The sequence below is a fragment of the Trachinotus anak genome, unplaced genomic scaffold, assembly GCF_046630095.1.
Source record: "Trachinotus anak isolate AG129_WGS33_773 ecotype Australia unplaced genomic scaffold, CSIRO_AGI_Tana_v1 ptg000003l, whole genome shotgun sequence".
In the NCBI taxonomy this organism is placed as follows: domain Eukaryota; kingdom Metazoa; phylum Chordata; class Actinopteri; order Carangiformes; family Carangidae; genus Trachinotus; species Trachinotus anak.
Window position 1 is genome coordinate 13,651,503 of NW_027273854.1, and position 21,290 is coordinate 13,672,792.

The window sequence follows — 21,290 nt, forward strand, 5'->3', positions numbered from 1 at the left end:
AAGAAAAAAATCATCAGAGTATCATATGCATCATATTTTGAATCAAATTGCTCCCCAACTGTCTCATTCCACATAAAAAGAGGCAAATAATTTGGCATGAATGGCATTACTATTCATGAAACCCACTGATATTCTTGTTATACTATGCTGGAGTAGAGTTCACAGAATAAATGTTTAGCTGGCAAATCTGCATTTAAATCCAGGCTATTGCTCTAACTGGGCAGTCATGGATGCGCAATGAGGGTAATTAAATATCTTTACTACTCTGAAGTGGGTATCAGTTGAAGGTGGTGGAGTAAATGAGATATGTTCTGACCTTAAGTAGAAAAGTCAAACCAGGGACACGGGTTGCAAATTAGCCTTGGCTAGAAATCCTATATGTGACACACACACATCTCTATCATATTACTGTAACATGTTACAATGTTTCAGTTTGTTTCAAAAAAAATAAAAAAATTACAAGAGCCCACCTTAGCTCCCACTTAACATTTGATTGTGATGAAGAACTTTTAAAAAATTCAAGTGACAAATTGGGCCACATTGCAAATATATACACAAGTCTTGCCATTTCCATGTATGATCTATTTGATCAAGATTACTTGTAATCACTGACATCTGAAATTCCACGACTGTACTAAGTGAAATGCATGAAATACATGAATCACTTTTGTTAAAGTACAATGTTTACCCTCCTTAAGATTTTCACACTTTAGATGGTACTTCTGGTGTCCTGGTGCACAATACAAACATGGACTGTCATTATAATGTTGGTGCAACATGCAAGAATTCAAACATTGTGAATAGCGAACGTTGGAGGTTACTGCAGAGAAAATGTTGTCTCTGAATAAACTTTGGCTACAGTATCTAAACTTCTAGAAGTGCATGTTTATGTTATACTATATAGCTGCTTTATTTGTTTTTACACCAGGTGAAAAGGCAATGGTTATATTTCTATGTAGAAGAAAAGATAAAGTCATCATGATCTCATTCCAGTTTACAACTGTCATTGTGGCCTAGCAAGCTGTTTAAAAATGATATGCAAGCATGCAGATGGTTTATGTTCATGTACGAGACATGAAACTGTGCACCATGTTGATGGCAACAACAGTTTAATGAGCTTTCTGATTTGGGAATTCCTTCCTTTTCAATGAAGTTGTTGCTTTCTTTTAGTAGTGGTAATGATGAATTGGGAAGGATATTTTCAGTCTCTTGTGATAAATTGGATTTTGCTTTTGAATATGTGTGTTTCTTTGTTTTTGTTTGTTTCTGTGTGTGTGTGTGTGTGTGTGTGTGTGTGTGTGTATATGTGTGTTTTTATATGTATATGGACTGAAATAAGATTAAATTGAAATTGAATTGAAATTGAAATATGATCTGAAGTGTCACCTTTCAAGAAGAAGAAGAAGAAGAAGAAGAAGAAGAAGAAGAAGAAGAAGAAGAAGAAGAAGAAGATGAGGAAGAAGTCCAGCTGTTCCACTTTCGAGATGAGTATACTTTGTGTATGAACTTTAATCTGTTTGGCTTTTAGTTTGGTCTTCCCCATATTATTTTCAGGTTGTCCGCATACATGTCCATCCGTCTGCCGGTCCCATTTTCATGGACACGAAATCTCAGTAACATCTCAAGGGAATTTCTTCAAATTTGGTAAAAATGTTCTCCTGGACTCAAGGACAAAGTTATTAGGTTTTGGTGACTAAAGTTCGAAGGTCAAAGTTCAAGGTAAAAGTGAAAAACCTGTATTTGGACTTGTGAACGCGATATTTCAGAAACCTTGAAGGAACTTCTTCAAATTTGGCACAAATGTCCAGTTGGACTGAAGGACAAAGTTATTAGATTTTTCTGGCTAAAGGTCAAAGGTCAAGGTCATGGGGACCTCACAAAATATGATTTTGGCCTTATGAATGCAGTATTTTGATTCCTTCTCTCTCCCCCCCTTCTTCTCTCAACCCACAGTTGAGGCAGGTGACCTTAGATCACCCACTCTCACATTCCTCACACATGCAAACCACACACTGCTGACTGTACTGATTTCCACACCACATGCTGTGAACATTTGATTTAGCGCCTTAATTTGGTTTAATAAAAATATGCTTTATTAACTGCTAACCATGGTCAGTCTGCCTTTTGATTGTAGCCACTTGAGCCAGGGTCATAATAAATGGGGGCTCATCCAGGTTTGAACCTGGGACCTCTCATAACTATTTAACACTGCTGTTGGAGAAGGGAGAATTCAAGGAAAACTCACGAACAAAGTGAAAGGAAAGAGAAAGTGAAAGGATGAGAATACTTAACCCATATGAGGAACTACACTGACAGTGGTCTGGGAATAGGAGGACAAGGCTTTAAAAGCTGAACATCAACATCATTTGTAGCACCACTTGTTTCCAGAGGTACAGCTTTGAGGTAAGAGTCACAAATGTCAGCTATTCTCAAATTTTATAGTTGTAAATCTTGGTATTGTGAAACTGAAATGTTTATTTTACTGCACTGTTAAAATCAATAAAAAAAGATGAGCATTGTAAGAATTTGACATTTTATCAGCCAACTGTAGCTTGTGTTTTGTTTCAATTTCTTTTGTTTTAATTTAGTTTTAGTCAATTTAGTTTTGCTTTTCAACTCGGGCAAAGCTTCTCCCCTTCTGTGCAGGAGGCATCAGGAACGGAGCAGGTGTTTTACTACTGCATAAGTCTCAGTCTCTCATCCCTCAGTTTAACAGACTTAATTTAAGTATTGAAATTACAGGTCCCCTTTTATACTCATCTATATGTTTCCTGAATATTTTGTAGCTATGGGAGGAAAGAAGTCTAAATCTGCTGCCACCCCCCCGCCTTCTCCAAGTAAGTAGGATCTTCAAAAGAAACAGAGCTCTACTGTAATTTAATTAGAAGTAAAAGTTAAAACATTCAAATAATGTTTCTGAAGTAGTTTCTCATATTTTATGTTCATTTGTTGTAACTTGTGCACTCTGCTGTCAGCTCTTCCTGAAGAATGGAGGAAAATACCCTGGGGGTGAGTATGTGAAGATAAAATTCACAAAATAATTGAATGGTAGCTTCATTTCCTGTTTCTGTTGTTCTCTCAACAATATTCTGAAACATCTCACCACTGCCTGTGCTGCAACAACAAAATAAACACATAACTGACAACAAAGATTGATTTGGATTCAATATTTATCTAAAATGTTCTTTACAGCAACAAAGAGAGAGACCTGCAGTCTGTGAAGAATTATCAACCCCATAATAATGAGCTCCAACATCTCAGGATTCTTCTTCATGGACCAGTTGGTGCTGGAAAGTCCAGTTTCATCAACTCTGTGGACAGTGTTTTACAAGGCAGAATGACTGGTCGAGCTTTGGTAGACGCAACCTCTCAGGACAGCTTCACCAAAACAGTATGACCAATAGTTTAGCAACTTTTTATGCTGAAACTATGTGAGCAACATACAAACTGCTTTACAGTCATCATTCAGTAGGTGGCACTGTTGTCATGAAGCCTTTCTGATTCACAGTACAGAACCTACAAGATCCAAAAACAACAACCAGGGATGTTTTACCCTTTTGTCTTCACTGACATCATGGGCCTTGAGAAGGACTCAAGCAAAGGGGTTGGAATACAGGACATCATACTGGCTATGAAGGGACACGTAAAAGACAATTACAAAGTACTGTAATCATTTCATTAAACTTTATTGGGCATATTTTAATAATGAAATTCAGTTTTGTGTTTTCTATATCTCATTTTATTTACATATATTATATGTTACATGCAAAAGCCATTCTTTAATTTAATTTTACATTGTTTTGCAGTTCAATCCTGTCTCTCCATTATCTGAGGACAATCAAGGCTACAACAACTCCCCCACTCTAAATGACAAAGTTCATGTTGTGGTTTGTGTGATTGCTGCAGACACATTAGATATGATGGATGATGAAACAGAGAAAAAGATGAGGGAGGTCAGACTTGCAGCCAGTGACATGGGTAAGTGCTTGAGTTTGTTATTGTGTTTTTGAGTTTGAGTCAAATAACCTGACAACATTATCTCGACTGACTTGGATTCTGCTCTGAATCTGCAGGGATTCCCCAACTGGCTATTCTCACCAAAACTGATGACGCCTGTCCCGAGGTCCAAAAAAGTATCAAAAACGTGTATAAGAGCAAAAAGCTGAAGGAACAGGTAACCATTGGTGATTTTATTTGTTTGTACTGTAGATATTTTTTCTTCCAGTGTGAAAATAATTTAGCATTACATTTTAATGTTCCAACACAGAAATCCCCTTTGATTGCCTCTTTGATGTAATTCTTTAAATCTCAAATTGTTTAAATTTAGATGGAGAAATTGAATGTGAAGCTGGGGATTCCACTGAACTGTATCTTTCCTGTGAAGAACTACCACTCAGAAATCAACATTAATGATGGCATTGATATAGTGATTCTGAGCGCACTGAGACACATGATTAACCATGGAGAAGACTTTGTCAACAGTCTGTAGATCTACATACTGCTGAGGCAAATCTTGTTCATCACAGCAAGAAAAAAGTCTGTTTCATGTCCTAATTTGAACTTTGGGAGTCAACAGATATGTGATACAGTTATCTTAAAATCTGTTCCGTATATTACCTTGGTGAATTAATTATGGACATGCTGTAAATGAAAGCAAGTGGAAGAAATTACTTGTTTTTATTTTTGGTGCAATTTAACTTTTTTTTGTTTTTGTCTTTTTTTTTTTTTTTTTTTTTTTAGTGTGATTTAAATTTTTCAATTTTCTTTTGCCAACTAACAACCACAGTTGTAAACTATCAAAATAAAAGGGAAATGTGTGAGAACTATCAGAAGAACAAGGCATTTTGTAAATGAATTGGTTGTCTGAAGTTAGCTTGTTTGTTATATATAGTGGTATTATTTATAATAATAATAATAATAATAACTATTATTATTATTATTATTTTGAATTAAATCGACATTCATCTACACATAATACCTGCCAGAATCCAAATAATTTTGATAAAAGGGCTCAGAACACTTTTTTATTGCAAGTCTGCAAAACATTTATATGACATGATGACACATGGACACCCACACCAATAAATATTATGTAGTCTCCATTCTGTACACATATACTGCCATGAATCAGGGGCAGAGCCAGACCTTGTAAACATTCAGGGCTTAGCCCAAATGTAAGGCTATATTTGGGGGACATGCTCCCCTTGGGATTTATTTCACCCAATTACAGCTGTATTATTATTTCTTTAGGCTGTTTGTACATCATTTGGAGAAAACTTGACCGTTGCCCAAGAAAAAAATCATCACAGGGCATCATATGCATCATATTTTGTATCAAATTGTATTAAACTGTCTCATTCCACATAAAAGGAGGCAAAAACTTTCTAATGTTACTATTTTGAATTTACATAACATAGGTTGGGAAGGAATTTGGCATGAACGGCATTACTATTCATGAAACCCTGGAGTAGAGTTCACAGAATAAATGTTTAGCTGGCAAATCTACATTTTTTTTTTAACAATCTTTATTTAGTTTTCAGTGTTGTCAACACAGCACACGACAATCTCCACAATAGTACAAAGTTAAAAAAAAAACAACAACAAACAAACAAACAAAAAGAACAGAGCCTCTGTGAAATTATGTTTGTAAGTGTTGCTGCCATCTGATTAATCATGTCTTCCTTTATATGTCAACCATTTCCCACAACTTTTTATAAAAACATCTTTCATTTTCAACTTATATGTGAAATGTTCCATCACAAATATATTGTCTATAATTGACATCCACTGTTTGTAAGTTGGAGTATCAGACTTAAGCCAGTTCTTAGTAATGGTCTTCTTCCCAGCCACCAGAAGAATCCTGACCAAATATTGGTCTGCTACATGCACCGCACCCTCCAAATGACCAAAGTACAACACAAGACAGGATTTAGGAATCTCATATCCCAAAACATCACAGAGAACTGAGTGAACATTCCCCCAGACGGTTTGTATTTTCATGCAGTTCCAAAAAATGTGTGTGTGGTCTGGATCCATGTGGTTGCATAATCTCTTTGACTCTCTTTTTGTTTTGAGGGGGAAAGCCTGACACAAAGAAAGGGCCCCCATCCAGTAATGATATTCAATCCATGTAGGATTAATATACTCATACCAGTTGCTGCAGCTGCGTTTCAGTCCTTCTTAAACCAACAGTCCATTTATCTATAACCCATCAAAGCAAACTGCATCCTGCTATACTTTAAATTCACCTGCACTTAACAAGTTGTATTATTTTCGTGTTCATTTTAACTCAGATTTAGTGACATAGATACTCATCCAGTGTTATTTCCCCTCAGATGAAACTCACACAGTCTGCTGGCCTCCCCGGTGCGCCCACTCCCGGTGTGTTTCGATGTCGCGGTTCCGGTCGATTGGAGCCTCTCAACGACTGCGGTTCCTCCGGTGTTGATCTCCGTGTTATCAACATCGTATCGCCTCTCCCGCAGGTCTCTAGTTGCCTCCTCTGTACTGCTGTAGGTTTTCACGCCGCTGGACCAGTGGACGTGCATCTTGTTGAGAGGTGTCTGAAAGCGGATGCCCTCTCTCTTTCAGATCTTCTTGATGTTAGAGTACGCTTCGCTTTGCATTGTTGCAGTGTCCTCTCTGAGTAATCGTGATCAAAATAAATCCTGTTTTTCTCAGAGGGTGGTTGTTTTCTTCTCCCATGCTTTTTTCAATATCGTCTCCTTTACAGTAAACTGATGGAAGTTGATGACAATCGATCTGGGAGCCTGGCACGTTTTTGGCTTTGGAACCATTTATCCATGAACTGTGCAACCGAGTCACTTTTGGACTCTGCCTCCTCTTGTATGCCATACACCCGTGAATTATTCCGACGGGACCTCGATTCTAAGTTGTCTAGTCTGTCCATTATCATTTTCTGCTCTTGCATTATGTCCTGCAATGCACCGTTTCACCGTTGCTTCTCCACGACTCCAGTTCTTCTGTATGTGTCAGAGCAGCGCTGATCTTCCCATCATGTTCACCAATATCCGTGCTCATTTTTGTGAGCTTTTCATCAACGTCTCCCTTGAGTTCTGTCAGTTCGTTTCTCATTTGTGCTGTAATTTCGTCTTTGAATGCTTTTAGGTCCGTCCGCATTTCGTTTTGCAGGGCTTAAATTTGCTTGCTGATGCTGTCCGGGCTGCTTTGAAACAAGGCCATGCTAGCTTCAGGTGTTAGCTTGCTCTTGTTAATCGATCGATTTGTTTCTTTACCTTGGGTGTCCGGGTTCTTTTTATTCTTTGTTCTTGTTGGCACTCCGCTCATATTCTCAGTTTCAAAGTTTGTTGTCGTTTATCTCAAGTTTTAGCAGAGTTTAATAGGGCTCCTGCCTTACACGTCCATGCTGCTCTACCGTCCCGCCGGAAGCCCCGGCAAATCTACATTTAAATCCAGGCTATTGCTCTAACTGAGCAGTCATGGATCCACAATGAGACCAATTAAATATCTTTACTACTCTGAACTTGGTATCAGTTGAAGGTAGTGGAGTAAATGAGATATGTTCTGACCTTAAGTAGAAAAGTCAAACCAGGGACACGGGTCGCAAATTAGCCTTGGCTAGAAATCCTATATGTGACACACACACATCTCTATCATATTACTGTAACATGTTACAATGTTTCAGTTTGTTTCAAAAAAAAAACATAACAAAACAAATACAAAAGCCCACCTTAGCTCCCACTTAACATTTTATTGTGATGAAGAACTTTTTAAACAGGATTGTGCTTTTGAATATGTGTTTCTTTGTTTTTGTTTGTTTGTGTGTGTATGTGTGTGTATATATGTGTGTTTTTATACGTATATGGACTGAAATAAGCTTAAATTGAAATTGAATTGAAATTGAAATATGATTCAATTCAATTCAATTCAATTTTATTTGTATAGCGCCAAATCATAATATACATTATCTCAAGGCACTTTACAGGGTAAGGTTAAGACCTTACTTTGTTACAGAATAAACCCAACAGTTCCCACAAAGAGCAAGCGTTTGGCGACAGGGGGGAGGAAAAACTCCCTTTTAACAGGAAGAAACCTCCAACAGAACCGGGCTCGGGGTGGGCGGCCGTCTGCCTCGACCGGTTGGGTTTAGGAGAAGATAGAAAGAGGGGGAGGGGGAGGAGAGGGGAGAGAAGAGAGAGAGAGAGAGAGACCAGGAACAGCTGTGTCGGTAATGGTGTAATGATCTGAAGTGTCACCTTTTAAGAAGAAGAGAAAGAAGAAGAGGAAAAAGAGGAAGAAGTCCAGCTGTTCCACTTTCTAGATGAGTATACTTTGTGTATGAACTTTAATCTGTTTGGCTTTTAGTTTGGTCTTCCCCATATTATTTTCAGGTTGTCCGCATACATGTCCATCCGTCCGCCGGTCCCATTTTCATGGACACGAAATCTCAGTAAAGCCTCAAGGGAATTTCTTCAAATTTGGTAAAAATGTTCACCTGGACTCAAGGACAAACTGATTAGGTTTTGGTGGGTATAGGTTGAAGGTCAAAGGTCAAGGTATAAGTGACTTTGCAAAACCTGTTATTAGCCTTGTAAACGCAATATCTCAGAAACGCCTTGAAGGAACTTCTTTAAATTTGGCACAAATGTCCAGTTGGACTAAAAGACAAAGTAATTAGATTTTGCTGGCTAAAGGTTAGCCAGCAAAAGGTAAAGGTCATGGGGACCTCACAAAATATGATTTTGGCCTTATGAATGCAGTATTATGACTCCTTCTATCTCTTTCTCTCTCTCTCTCTCTCCCTTCTTCTCTCAACCCACAGTTGAGGCAGATGACCTTAGATCACCCACTCTCACATTCCTCACACATGCAAACCACACACTGCTGACTGTACTGATTTCCACACCACATGCTGTGAACATTTGATTTGGCGCCTTAATTTGGTTTAATAAAAATATGCTTTATTAACTGCTAACCATGGTCAGTCTGCCTTTGATTGTAGCCACTTGAGCCAGGGTCATAATACATGGGGGCTCATCCAGGTTTGAACCTGGGACCTCTCATAACTATTTTACACTGGTTTTGGAGAAGGGAAAATTTAAAGAAAATTCATGAATAAAGTGAAAGGAAAGAGAAAGTGAAAGGATGAGAATACTTAACCCATATGAGGAACTACACTGACAGTGGGCTGGGAATAGGAGGACAAAGCATTAAAAGCTGAACATCAACATCATTTGTAGCACCACTTGTTTCCAGAGGTACGGCTTTGAGGTAAGAGTCACAAATATCAGCTATTCTCAAATTTTATAGTTGCAAATCTTGGTATTGTGAAACTGAAATGTTTATTTTACTGCACTGTTAAAATCAATAAATAACAGATGAACACTGTAAGAATTTGACATTTTATCAGCCAACTGTAGCTTGTGTTTTGTTTCAATTTCTTTTGTTTTAATTTAGTTTTGAGTCAATTTAGTTTTGCTTTTCAACTCGGGCGAAGCTTCTCCCCTTCTGTGCAGGAGGCATCAGGAATGGAGCAGGTGTTTTACTACTGCATAAGTCTCAGTCTCTCATCCCCCAGTTTAACAGACTTAATTTAAGAATTGAAATTAAAGTCCCCTTTTATACTCATCTATATGTTTCCTGAATATTTTGTAGCTATGGGAGGAAAGGAGTCTAAATCTGCCCCCACCCCCCCGCCTTCTCCAAGTAAGTAGGATCTTCAAAAGAAACAGAGCTCTACTGTAATTTAATTAGAAGTAAAAGTTAAAACATTCAAATAATGTTTCTGAAGTAGTTTCTCATATTTTATGTTCATTTGTTGTAACTTGTGCACTCTGCTGTCAGCTTTTCCTGAAGAATGGAGGAAAATACCCTGGGAGTGAGTATGTGAAGATAAAATTCACAAAATAATTGAATGGTAGCTTTATTTCCTGTTTCTGTTGTTCTCTCAACAATATTCTGAAAAGTCTGACGACTGTCTGTGCTGCAGCAACAAATAAACATATAACTGACAACAAAGATTGATTTGGCTTCAATATTTATCTAAAATGTTCTTTGCAGCAACAAAGAGAGAGACCTGCAGTATGTGAAGAATTATCAACCCCATAATAATGAGCTCCAACATCTCAGGATTCTTCTTCATGGACCAGTTGGTGCTGGAAAGTCCAGTTTCATCAACTCTGTGGACAGTGTTTTACAAGGCAGAATAACTGGTCGAGCTTTGGTAGACGCAGCCTCTCAGGACAGCTTCACCAAAACAGTATGACCAATAGTTTAGCAACTTTTTATGCTGAAACTATGTGAGCAACATACATGAAGCCTTTCTGATTCACAGTACAGAACCTACAAGATCCAAAAACAACAACCAGGGACATTTTACCCTTTTGTCTTCACTGACATCATGGGCCTTCAGAAGGACTCAAGCAAAGGGGTTGGAATACAGGACATCATACTGGCTATGAAGGGACACGTAAAAGACAATTACAAAGTACTGTAATAATTTCATTAAACTCTATTGGGCATATTTTAATAATAAAATCAGCTTTGTGTTTTATATATCCCATTTTATTTACATATATTATATGTTACATGCAAAAGCCATTCTTTAATTTAATTTTACATTGTTTTGCAGTTCAATCCTGTCTCTCCATTATCTGAGGACAATCCAGGCTACAACAACTCCCCCACTCTAAATGACAAAGTTCATGTTCTGGTTTGTGTGATTGCTGCAGACACATTAGATATGATGGATGATGAAACAGAGAAAAAGATGAGGGAGGTCAGACTTGCAGCCAGTGACATGGGTAAGTGCTTGAGTTTGTTATTGTGTTTTTGAGTTTGAGTCAAATAACCTGACAACATTGTCTTGACTGACTTGGATTCTGCTCTGAATCTGCAGGGATTCCCCAACTGGCTATTCTCACCAAAATTGGTGAAGCCTGTCCCGAGGTCCAAAAAAATATCAAAAACATGTATAAGAGCAAAAAGCTGAAGGAACAGGTAAGTCTCCATTGGTGATTTTACGAGTTTGTAGATATTTTTTTTCCAGTGTGAAAATAATTTAGCATTACATTTTAATGTTCTAACACAGAAATCTCCTTTGATTGCCTCTTTGATGTAATTCTTTAAATCTCAAATTGTCTAAATTTAGATGGAGAAATTGAGTGTGAAGGTGGGGATTCCACTGAACTGCATCTTTCCTGTGAACAATTACCACTCAGAAATCAACACTGATGATGACATTGATATAGTGATTCTGAGCGCACTGAGACACATGATTAACCAAGGAGAAGACTTTGTCAACAGTCTGTAGATCTACATACTGCTGAGGCAAATCTTGTTCATCACAGCAAGAAAAAAATCTGTTTCATGTCATGATTTGAACTTTGGGAGTCAACAGATATATGATACAGTTATCTTAAAATCTGTTCCGTATATTACCTTGGTGAATTAACTATGGACATGCTGTAAATGAAAGCAAGTGGAAGAAATTACTTGTTTTTTTTTTGTTGGTTTTTTTGTTTTTGTCTTTTTTTTTTTTTTATTTGGTGCAATTTAAATTTTTCAATTTTCTTTAAAGACCACAGGTGTAAACTATCAAAATAAAAGGGAAATGTGTGAGAACTTTATTATCAGAAGAACAAGGCATTTTGTAAATGAATTGGTTGAAGTTAGCTTGTTTGTGTTATATATAGTGGTATTATTTATAATAATAATAATTATTATTATTTTGAATTAAATCTACATTCATCTACACATAATACCTGCCAGAATCCCATTAATTTTGATAAAAGGGCTCAGAACACTTTTTTATTGCAAGTCTGCAAAACATTTATATGACATGATGACACATGGACACCCACATCAATAAATATTATGTAGTCTCCATTCTGTACACATATACTGCCATGAATCAGGGGCAGAGCCAGACCTTGTAAACATTCAGGGCTTAGCCCAAATGTAAGGCTATATTTGGGGGACATGCTCCCCTTGGGATTTATTTCACCCAATTACAGCTGTATTATTATTTCTTTAGGCCGTTTGTACATCATTTGGAGAAAACTTGACAGTTGCCCAAGAAAAAAATCATCACAGGGCATCATATGCATCATATTTTGTATCAAATTGTATTAAACTGTCTCATTCCACATAAAAGGAGGCAAAAACTTTCTAATGTTACTATTTTGAACTTACATAACATAGGTTGGGAAGGAATTTGGCATGAACAGCATTACTATTCATGAAACCCACCAATATTTTTGTTATACTATGCTGGAGTAGAGTTCACAGAATAAATGTTTAGCTGGCAAATCTACATTTTTTTTTTAACAATCTTTATTTAGTTTTCCACATATCATACCATATCCCCTCTGGAATCTCTTCACCCAGCTCCCTTTCCCATTTGGCTTTAACATATAATGTTGAATCTGTTCTAGGAGCCATCAGAGAACCATACAGAACCGCCACAGCCTTCGGAATAGCTTGGCAATAAGCTTGTACAAGTAACTTTATGATGGGATGTATTTTATCCTCAGTTGTTTTAATACTTTTGATGTAATAGTCCCTCATTTGTAGATATCCAAATAATCCTGATCTGTCTTTAGATCATGTGTATTCTTTAGTTCTTTAGTACTCTTTTAATAGTTGTACATATGGCTGTAATTCCTTTTTCTGCCCAATATTTAAATCTAACATCATATTTTCCTGGTGCTAATTTATCATCAAATGCAATCCATTTTAATAGTCCAATTTCCTTTCCTATTTTTAATTGTTTCACTGTGGAATACCATATATCTAAAGTAAAGGATATCACTGGGTTAAAATTATGCTCATCTTTGATATAAGTGGGGATCTCTGTTTCACCAGTACTTATTTGAATTGGGTATTTTAATGTAGACATTTCAATATCTTTCCATCTAGCTTCATTTCCCTCATCACACCAGTAGATTAACTGATGCAGTTGTGCAGCAAGAAAATATTCTTTTAGATTTGGGAGTGCCATTCCCCCTCTGTCTTTAGATAGTTGCAGTGTGGCATAGCGTATTCTGGGCTGTTTACCTCCCCATACAAATCTTGATATGCACTTATCCCATTTAAGAAATTGGTCTTTTGATATATCTGCAGGCAAAGATAGGAACAAATATAGTAGACATGGTAGGATGTCCATTTTTACCACATTTATCCTGTCATTTAATCCCAGTGGGTAAGTAAACCATCTGTCAATATCTCCCCTTATGTTTTTGTCAATGTGTTCATAGTTACTCCTATATAATTTGGAAAGATCTTTAGTTATGTTTATGCCCAGATATTTAATTGATTTTGCTTCCCAGTTTATCTGCCATTCCCTAAGTTCTTGGTTTGGCGAACAGTTAGACATGAGGATTTGAGTTTTTGGTATATTTACTTTATAACCCGAATAAAAACCAAATCTTTCAAGAGTTTGTGTAAGCTGCTTAAATGAATTCCCTGGGTTTTTTAAATAAAACATAATGTCATCCGCGAACAAACTTATAACATGTTCTTGTTTGTTAATTTCTATACCTTTTAATGAACTGTCTTGTCTGATCATCTGGGCTAATGGCTCGATGTATAGGGCAAACAGTGTGGGGCAGAGGCAGCAGCCCTGTCTGGTTCCTCTCTCCAAGACAAATCTTTGTGACAGAGAACCATTGACCTTTACTCTAGCTGTAGGTTTGTTATAGATAGACCTGATGCACTGAATTGACTTCGTGTTGAATCCAAATTTTCCCAAAGTTATATATAAAAATTCCCAATTGACTCTATCAAAAGCTTTTTTCGCATCTAAGCTGATCAAAGCTGCTTGTATGCTGTCTTTATGTATTTTATGTATAACATGCACTGTTCTTCTAATATTATTTTGCATTTGTCTATTCCTAACAAACCCACTTTGATCCTCATCTATTAAGTCTGGTACAAATGATTGGAGTCTAGTTGATATAATTGATATAATTGATATAATTTTGTAGTCGACATTTAGTACTGAAATTGGTCTATAATTTTGGCAATACTCCTTGTCTTTAAAGGGTTTGGGGAGTACTGTCATAATTGCTTCAGTCCAGGGGGGGGGGGGGGATTCTGTCATTGGTCATAATCCAATTAAAAGTAGTGTGGAGCAGTGGTGTTTTCTTGTACCACTGGGAGGGAAATCCATCGCTACCAGGTGCCTTATTTGATTTAAAGTTTTGTATTGTTTTACGAATTTCATCTATTGTTATCTTTGCTGAAATGTGTTGATTTTGTTTAGTACCTATTGAAGGTCCAGAGAGTCGAGGAAAGTCTTTATATCATTCTGATCTGAAGCCGATGACTTGGTGTAAAGTTCTTTGTAATAATCTCTAAAAATATTTTTAATTTCTTTTGGTTCATATTTGGGCTGGTTTGTTTTTGGGTCGTGTATTTTATTAAAAAAAATAGTCAATTCTGGAGTACACCGAGTGTGTTGTTGAGTAATGACTAAAATCTCTCTGCAGTGGATGTCGATCTCTCCACATATCAAAAAAAGCCCATCTCCTCCCATGTACTCCTGACCAGTTTTGTGACCGATTTCTTATTTTTCTTAAAACTAGATGTTTCCATGTCATAATCCATTAACACATTAAGGTCTCCCCCACATATACATATGTCCTCTGCTTCCAATGCAATAGTGTCAAATAGAGACTTAAAAAATTCCTTGTTACTCTCAGGTGGGGCATATATGTTCACCAACGTTATCATTGTTTGGCCCATCACCCCTTTTACAATAATATAAGTTCCGTCTTTGTCTTTTATTTCCTTTTGGCACTCAAATTTGGTTGCATTAGTCATCAGTATTGCTACTCCTCTTTTCCGACCACTGGAGTGTGAGCTATAAAAAGTGTTTTTGAATCCAAATTTCTTTAATTTCTCATGTTCTGCTTTTGATAAATGAGTTTCTTGTAGGAAATTTATCTGTGTCTTTTCTTTTTAAGTTATTATTTTAGCTCTTTTGATATTGACCAATATCCGTGCTCATTTTTGTGAGCTTTTCATCAACGTCTCCCTTGAGTTCTGTCAGTTCGTTTCTCATTTGTGCTGTAATTTCGTCTTTGAATGTTTTTAGGTCCGTCCGCATTTCATTTTGCAGGGCTTAAATTTGCTTGCTGATGCCATCCAGGCTGCTTTGAAACAAGGCCATGCTAGCTTCAGGTGTTAGCTTGCTCTCGTTAATCGATCGATTTGTTTCTTTACCTTGGGTGTCCGGGTTCTTTTTATTCTTTGTTCTTGTTGGCACTCCGCTCATATTCTCAGTTTCAAAGTTTGTTGTCGTTTATCTCGAGTTTTAGCGGAGTTTAATATGTTGGCATACGGGAGCTCCTGCCTTACACGTCCATGCTGCTCTACCGTCCCGCCGGAAGCCCCGGAAAAAATCTACATTTAAATCCAGGCCATTGCTCAAACTGAGCAGTCATGGATCCACAATGAGACCAATTAAATATCTTTACTACTATGAACTTGGTATCAGTTGAAGGTGGTGGAGTAAATGAGATATGTTCTGACCTTAAGTAGAAAAGTCAAACCAGGGACACGGGTCGCAAATTAGCCTTGGCTAGAAATCCTATATGTGACACACACACATCTCTATCATATTACTGTAACATGTTACAATGTTTCAGTTTGTTTAAAAAAAAAAATAAAAATACAAAAGCCCACCTTATCTCCCACTTAACATTTGATTGTGATGAAGAACTTTTTAAAAAATCAAGTGACAAATTGGGCCACATTTCAAATATATACACAAGTCTTGCCATTTCCATGTATGATCTATTTGATCAAGATTACTTGTAATCACTGACATCTGAAATTCCACGACTGTACTAAGTGAAATGCATGAAATACATGAATCACTTTTGTTAAAGTACAATGTTTACCCTCCTTAAGATTTTCACACTTTAGATGGTACTTCTGGTGTCCTGGTGCACAATACAAACATGGACTGTCATTATAATGTTGGTGCAACATGCAAGAATTCAAACATTGTGAATAGCGAACGTTGGAGGTTACAGCAGAGAAAATGTTGTCTCTGAATAAACTTTGGCTACAGTATCTAAACTTCTAGAAGTGCATGTTTATGTTATACTATATAGCTGCTTTATTTGTTCTTACACCAGGTGAAAAGGCAATGGTTATATTTCTATGTAGAAGAAAAGATAAAGTCATCATGATCTCATTCCAGTTTACAACTGTCATTGTGGCCTAGCAAGCTGTTTAAAAATGATATGCAAGCATGCAGATGGTTTATGTTCATGTACGAGACATGAAACTGTGCACCATGTTGAAAGGCAACAACAGGATTTTGCTTTTGAATATGTGTGTTTCTTTGTTTTTGTTTGTTTGTGTGTGTGTGCGTGTGTGTGTATGTGTGTGTATATGTGTGTTTTTATATGTATATGGACTGAAATAAGCTTAAATTGAAATTGAATTGAAATTGAAATATGATCTGAAGTGTCACCTTTTAAGAAGAAGAGAAAGAAGAAGAGGAAAAAGAGGAAGAAGTCCAGCTGTTCCACTTTCTAGATGAGTATACTTTGTGTATGAACTTTAATCTGTTTGGCTTTTAGTTTGGTCTTCCCCATATTATTTTCAGGTTGTCCGCATACATGTCCATCCGTCCGCCGGTCCCATTTTCATGGACACGAAATCTCAGTAACGCCTCAAGGGAATATCTTCAAATTTGGTAAAAATGTTCACCTGGACTCAAGGACAAACTCATTAGGTTTTGGTGGGTATAGGTTGAAGGTCAAAGGTCAAGGTATAAGTGACTTTGCAAAACCTGTTATTAGCCTTGTAAACGCAATATCTCAGAAACGCCTTGAAGGAACTTCTTTAAATTTGGCACAAATGTCCAGTTGGACTGAAAGACAAAGTAATTAGATTTTGCTGGCTAAAGGTCAAAGGTTAAGGTCATGGTGACCTCACAAAATATGATTTTGGCCTTATGAATGCAGTATTATGACTCCTTCTATCTCTTTCTCTCTCTCTTCCTTCTTCTCTCAACCCACAGTTGAGGCAGATGACCTTAGACCACCCACACTCACATTCCTCACACATGCAAACCACACACTGCTGACTGCACTGATTTCCACACCACATGCTGTGAACATTCGATTTGGCGCCTTAATTTGGTTTAATAAAAATATGCTTTATTAACTGCTATATTCTGAAAAGTCTGACCACTGTTTGTGCTGCACCAAAAAAATAAACATATAACTGACAACAAAGATTGATTTGGTTTCAATATTTATCTAAAATGTTCTTCACTGAACAGCAACAAAGAGAGAGACCTGCAGTATGTGAAGAATTATCAACCCCATAATAATGAGCTCCAACATCTCAGGATTCTTCTTCATGGACCAGTTGGTGCTGGAAAGTCCAGTTTCATCAACTCTGTGGACAGTGTTTTACAAGGCAGAATGACTGTTCGAGCTTTGGTAGACGCAACCTCTCAGGCCAGCTTCACCAAAACAGTATGACCAATAGTTTAGCAACTTTTTATGCTGAAACTATGTGAGCAACATACAAACTGCTTTACAGTCATCATTCAGTAGGTGGCACTGTTGTCATGAAGCCTTTCTGATTCACAGTACAGAACCTACAAGATCCAAAAACAACAACCAGGGACATTTTACCCTTTTGTCTTCACTGACATCATGGGCCTTGAGAAGGATTCAAGCAAAGGGGTTGGAGTACAGGACATCATACTGGCTATGAAGGGACACGTAAAAGACAATTACAAAGTACTGTAATCATTTCATTAAACTTTGTTGGGCATATTTTAATAATAAAATCAGCTTTGTGTTTTCTACATCCTATTTTATTTACATATGTACAGTATAAGATACTGTTAACATGCAAAAGCCATTCTTTAATTTAATTTTACATTGTTTTTGCAGTTCAATCCTGTCTCTCCATTATCTGAGGACAATCCAGGCTACAACAACTCCCCCACTCTAAATGACAAAGTTCATGTTCTGGTTTGTGTGATTGCTGCAGACACATTAGATATAATGAATGATAAAACAGAGAAAAAGATGAGACAACATTGTCTTGACTGACTTGGATTCTGCTCTGAATCTGCAGGGATTCCCCAACTGGCCATTCTCACTAAAACTGATGAAGCCTGTCCCGAGGTCCAAAAAATATAAGAAACGTGTATAAGAGCAAAAAAGTAAGTAGGTAAGTTTCTATTGGTAATTTTATGAGTTTGTACTGTGTATATTTTTTTTCCAGTGTGAAAATAATTTAGCATTACATTTTAATGTTCTAACACAGAAATCTCCTCTGATTGCCTCTTTGATGTAGTTCCACTACCACTCAGAAATCAACACTGATGATGACATTGATATAGTGATTCTGAGCGCACTGAAACACATGATTAACCATGGAGAAGACTTTGTCAACAGTCTGTAGATCTACATACTGCTGAGGCAAATCTTCATCAGAGCAAGAAAAAAGTCAGTTTCATGTCCATGTTTGTTATTTTTTTTTTATTTTATTTTTTTTATTGTTTTTTTTTTGTTTGTTTGTTTTTTTGGTGTGATTTAAATTTTTCAGTTTGCTTTTGCAAACTGATGACCACAGTTGTAAACTATCAAAATAAAAGGGGAATGTGTGAGAACTTTATTATCAGAAGAACAAGTTGTTGTTTTCTTTTAGTAAGGGTTATGATGAGTTGGGAAGGATATTTTCAGTCTCTTGTGCTAAACTGGATTTTACTTTTGAATATGTGTGTGTCTTTACTTTTTGTTTTAAATAAAATTGAATTGAAATAGAAATATGATCTGAAATGTCACCTTTTGAGAAGAAGAAAAAGAAGAAAAAGAAGAGGAAGAAGAGGAAGAAGACGTCCAGGCATTCCACTTTGAGTATTCTTCGTGTGTGAACTTTAGCCTGTTCCCGTCTGCTTTGTTTGACCTCTGGCTTTCCAGCAAAGAACTTGATTTTTTAAGTCTTACCTGATCTCCAGTTTGAGTCAACTCCTGTGTTTAAGATTGTTATGTAATTACTAAAAAAAAAGTTCAGTTCTAATGTTTTTTGTTGTTGTTTTTTGTTTTTAATTGCAAAACTTAGTAGAAATTTCAGTTATAGCGTTTCCCTTTGTCAGTTGAGGTGTAAAAGACATTGAGATGTCAGCAGGAGTGTAATCACTGAAGAGCAGTTAGATAGTATAAGATGAAAGTGTAAAACACTTGAAACTAGTTCAGTCATCTAAACTGCCAGGAGGCTTATTATTATCATTATTTTTGTTTTATATTACTGTTATCATACATATCTATGCAGAACTTGCATTGTACTATGTTCTCTTTACTCCTGCTCTCTTGCTCACTCTCTCCCCCTCTCTCTCCTTCCCTCTCTCTCAATTTCAGTTTAGTTCAATCATGTTTTTTTGGCATAACAATTTGAGAAAAACAATATTTCCAAAGCATCACATATTTTTTTTTCCAAAAAAGTTAAATACAAATTGCAACAAACAACACAAAGATTGATACACATTCAAATCTGGGTGTTGGATGATAGGACTGTATATATGATGGTAGACAGAGTCAGAAAATGCAGGACACTTTCAGTTAATTCTTCTTTACTGACTTGTTTTGTAACACAATAGAACAGTTCTTCAGCCATTCAGGCTTACAGGTGAGAGTTGAACACTGTGTGATAGTTGGTCAGGGATGCACACAACTCACACCACTTGGATGCCAGAATATCCACCTTTGCCACAAGAGGGTGCCTGTGCAACAGTCTGCTGCCTTTCCAACACTGGGGTTACAGTGACCACATGTTCTGTTTTTTTTAGGTTGCTTTTTAATGTTGTCCTTGTTCGATTACCAGTTTCTGGTCACTGAGCCTGTACCTTGGACAGGACCTCTGCTGTCTATGACAGTTAAGTGATACTCTGCCAATTCATATCACTTAAAGGACAGACAATATTCTGGTCTACTTTGGCTTTTAGTTTGGTCTTCCCCATATCTCTCATAAGTTTCTTTACGTTGTGTAATAATTTGGTTTGCTCTGACTGGTGTTTGGAAAGCAGTGTTGCTCTCAGAGTGTGTGTGCACCATCAACTGGCATGGGGGACTCTTTTTCTGGGCTTTGGAGTGAGGGGTGTCTGGGGTGGCAGGATTTAAGGTGCTTAAAATATTTTGAATGATTATTATCAGTGGGTATCTGCCTAGTTCTGCACAACAGGCATTTGTTGGTGTTTTTCTTGTACGTGTAAAATGTATCTGCAGGTATAGCTGTGATGACTGAGTGGATCCCATGCTTCACTACCATAGATCAATGGGCAGGATAACACTATCAAATATTTTCAGGCAGGTTTTAATTAGAATGTGGTTATTTAATTAGGTTGCATTTAGAGCTCTTACAGCTTTTTTATTTTAGTACATTAACTGCAATGTTGAAACCTCCTGATGCTGTTGTGGTTATACCAAGGCAGCTCATACCGGGTTTAATGATATAATTATTTATGGTGAACTGATATTTGTTTTCTTGACATCTCAGGCATTCAGGCAAAAAATCATGACATTAGCTGTCTTCATACTCATTGCCAGGGCCAAGTTCTGGCAGTATTTTTTCTGTTATATCCAGTTTGTGATCCTCGTTCAGTAGGATATAATAGAATAAGGTCACCAGCATGAAACAGAGATTTCACCTCTATCTTGGAGGAGGAGGTCAGGAGCAGCCCAGTGATCCAACTGAACAGTAAGTTCATTTATACATATTAGATAATGTTGGACTTAATTTCAACCCAGATAAACACCTCTTCTCTGAGTGAAGAATTCAGTTTGTTGTGTCCTATTTTAACAGCACACCCATTTTCCAAATACATTAATTTAATAAGATTATATATTTTGGCCCCTATACCACACTGTTGAAGTCTGTAATAAACTTTTGTTTGGTGAAGATGTTTGTTATTAAAATGATAGTTTGGTTTATTTTGAGTGGGGCTGTGTGAGGTAGTCATGCTGCTGGTGTAGAGAAATAGCTGGGAGCACTGGCACAATAACAGAGTGATGTGCTCCTGTGGTCAGGGCCAGCAGAGAAACCTGTTTTAGACACTTTTAAATGACGTCCGCCGAACTATCCAATATCCGTTTAAATGTACGCAAAACAGCACTTTCCTACTGTACTACATTTTTTTCAACCTCTTAACTACCATATTCCTACGCACTAGTGCACCTGCAAGGCTCACTGTATTACACCACAGCTGCAGGTCAGCTAAGTGAATCGGAAAGAGATAAACTTCACTTTGTTTTGATGGGAAGATAAAGCAC

At 37.0% G+C, this 21,290-nt stretch overlaps 1 protein-coding gene and 1 pseudogene across 1 annotated transcript; both read left to right on the plus strand.

Annotated features, from left to right (window-relative positions):
• The first annotated feature begins 237 nt into the window (after nt 1-237).
• LOC139609087 (interferon-induced protein 44-like) lies at nt 238-11,359 on the plus strand. Its single transcript, XM_071463342.1, has 10 exons — nt 238-243; nt 1,395-1,499; nt 2,389-2,403; nt 9,637-9,687; nt 9,826-9,863; nt 10,042-10,240; nt 10,316-10,468; nt 10,613-10,784; nt 10,880-10,980; nt 11,132-11,359. The coding sequence occupies exons 1-10, from the start codon at nt 238-240 to the stop codon at nt 11,291-11,293; spliced, it is 1,002 nt and encodes a 333-aa protein (XP_071319443.1). The 3' UTR covers nt 11,294-11,359.
• Nucleotides 11,360-17,273: 5,914 nt separating this feature from the next.
• Nucleotides 17,274-18,426, plus strand: LOC139609098 (interferon-induced protein 44-like; annotated as a pseudogene).
• The last annotated feature ends 2,864 nt before the right edge of the window (nt 18,427-21,290 follow it).

What these genes read in the sequence shown, in the direction of transcription:
- LOC139609087 (XM_071463342.1), top strand. An exon ending in CACCCCCCCGCCTTCTCCAA is followed by an intron (nt 9,688 to 9,825) that starts GTAAGTAGGATC and finishes CTCTGCTGTCAG; the next exon opens with CTTTTCCTGAAGAATGGAGG. An exon ending in ACGTAAAAGACAATTACAAA is followed by an intron (nt 10,469 to 10,612) that starts GTACTGTAATAA and finishes ATTGTTTTGCAG; the next exon opens with TTCAATCCTGTCTCTCCATT.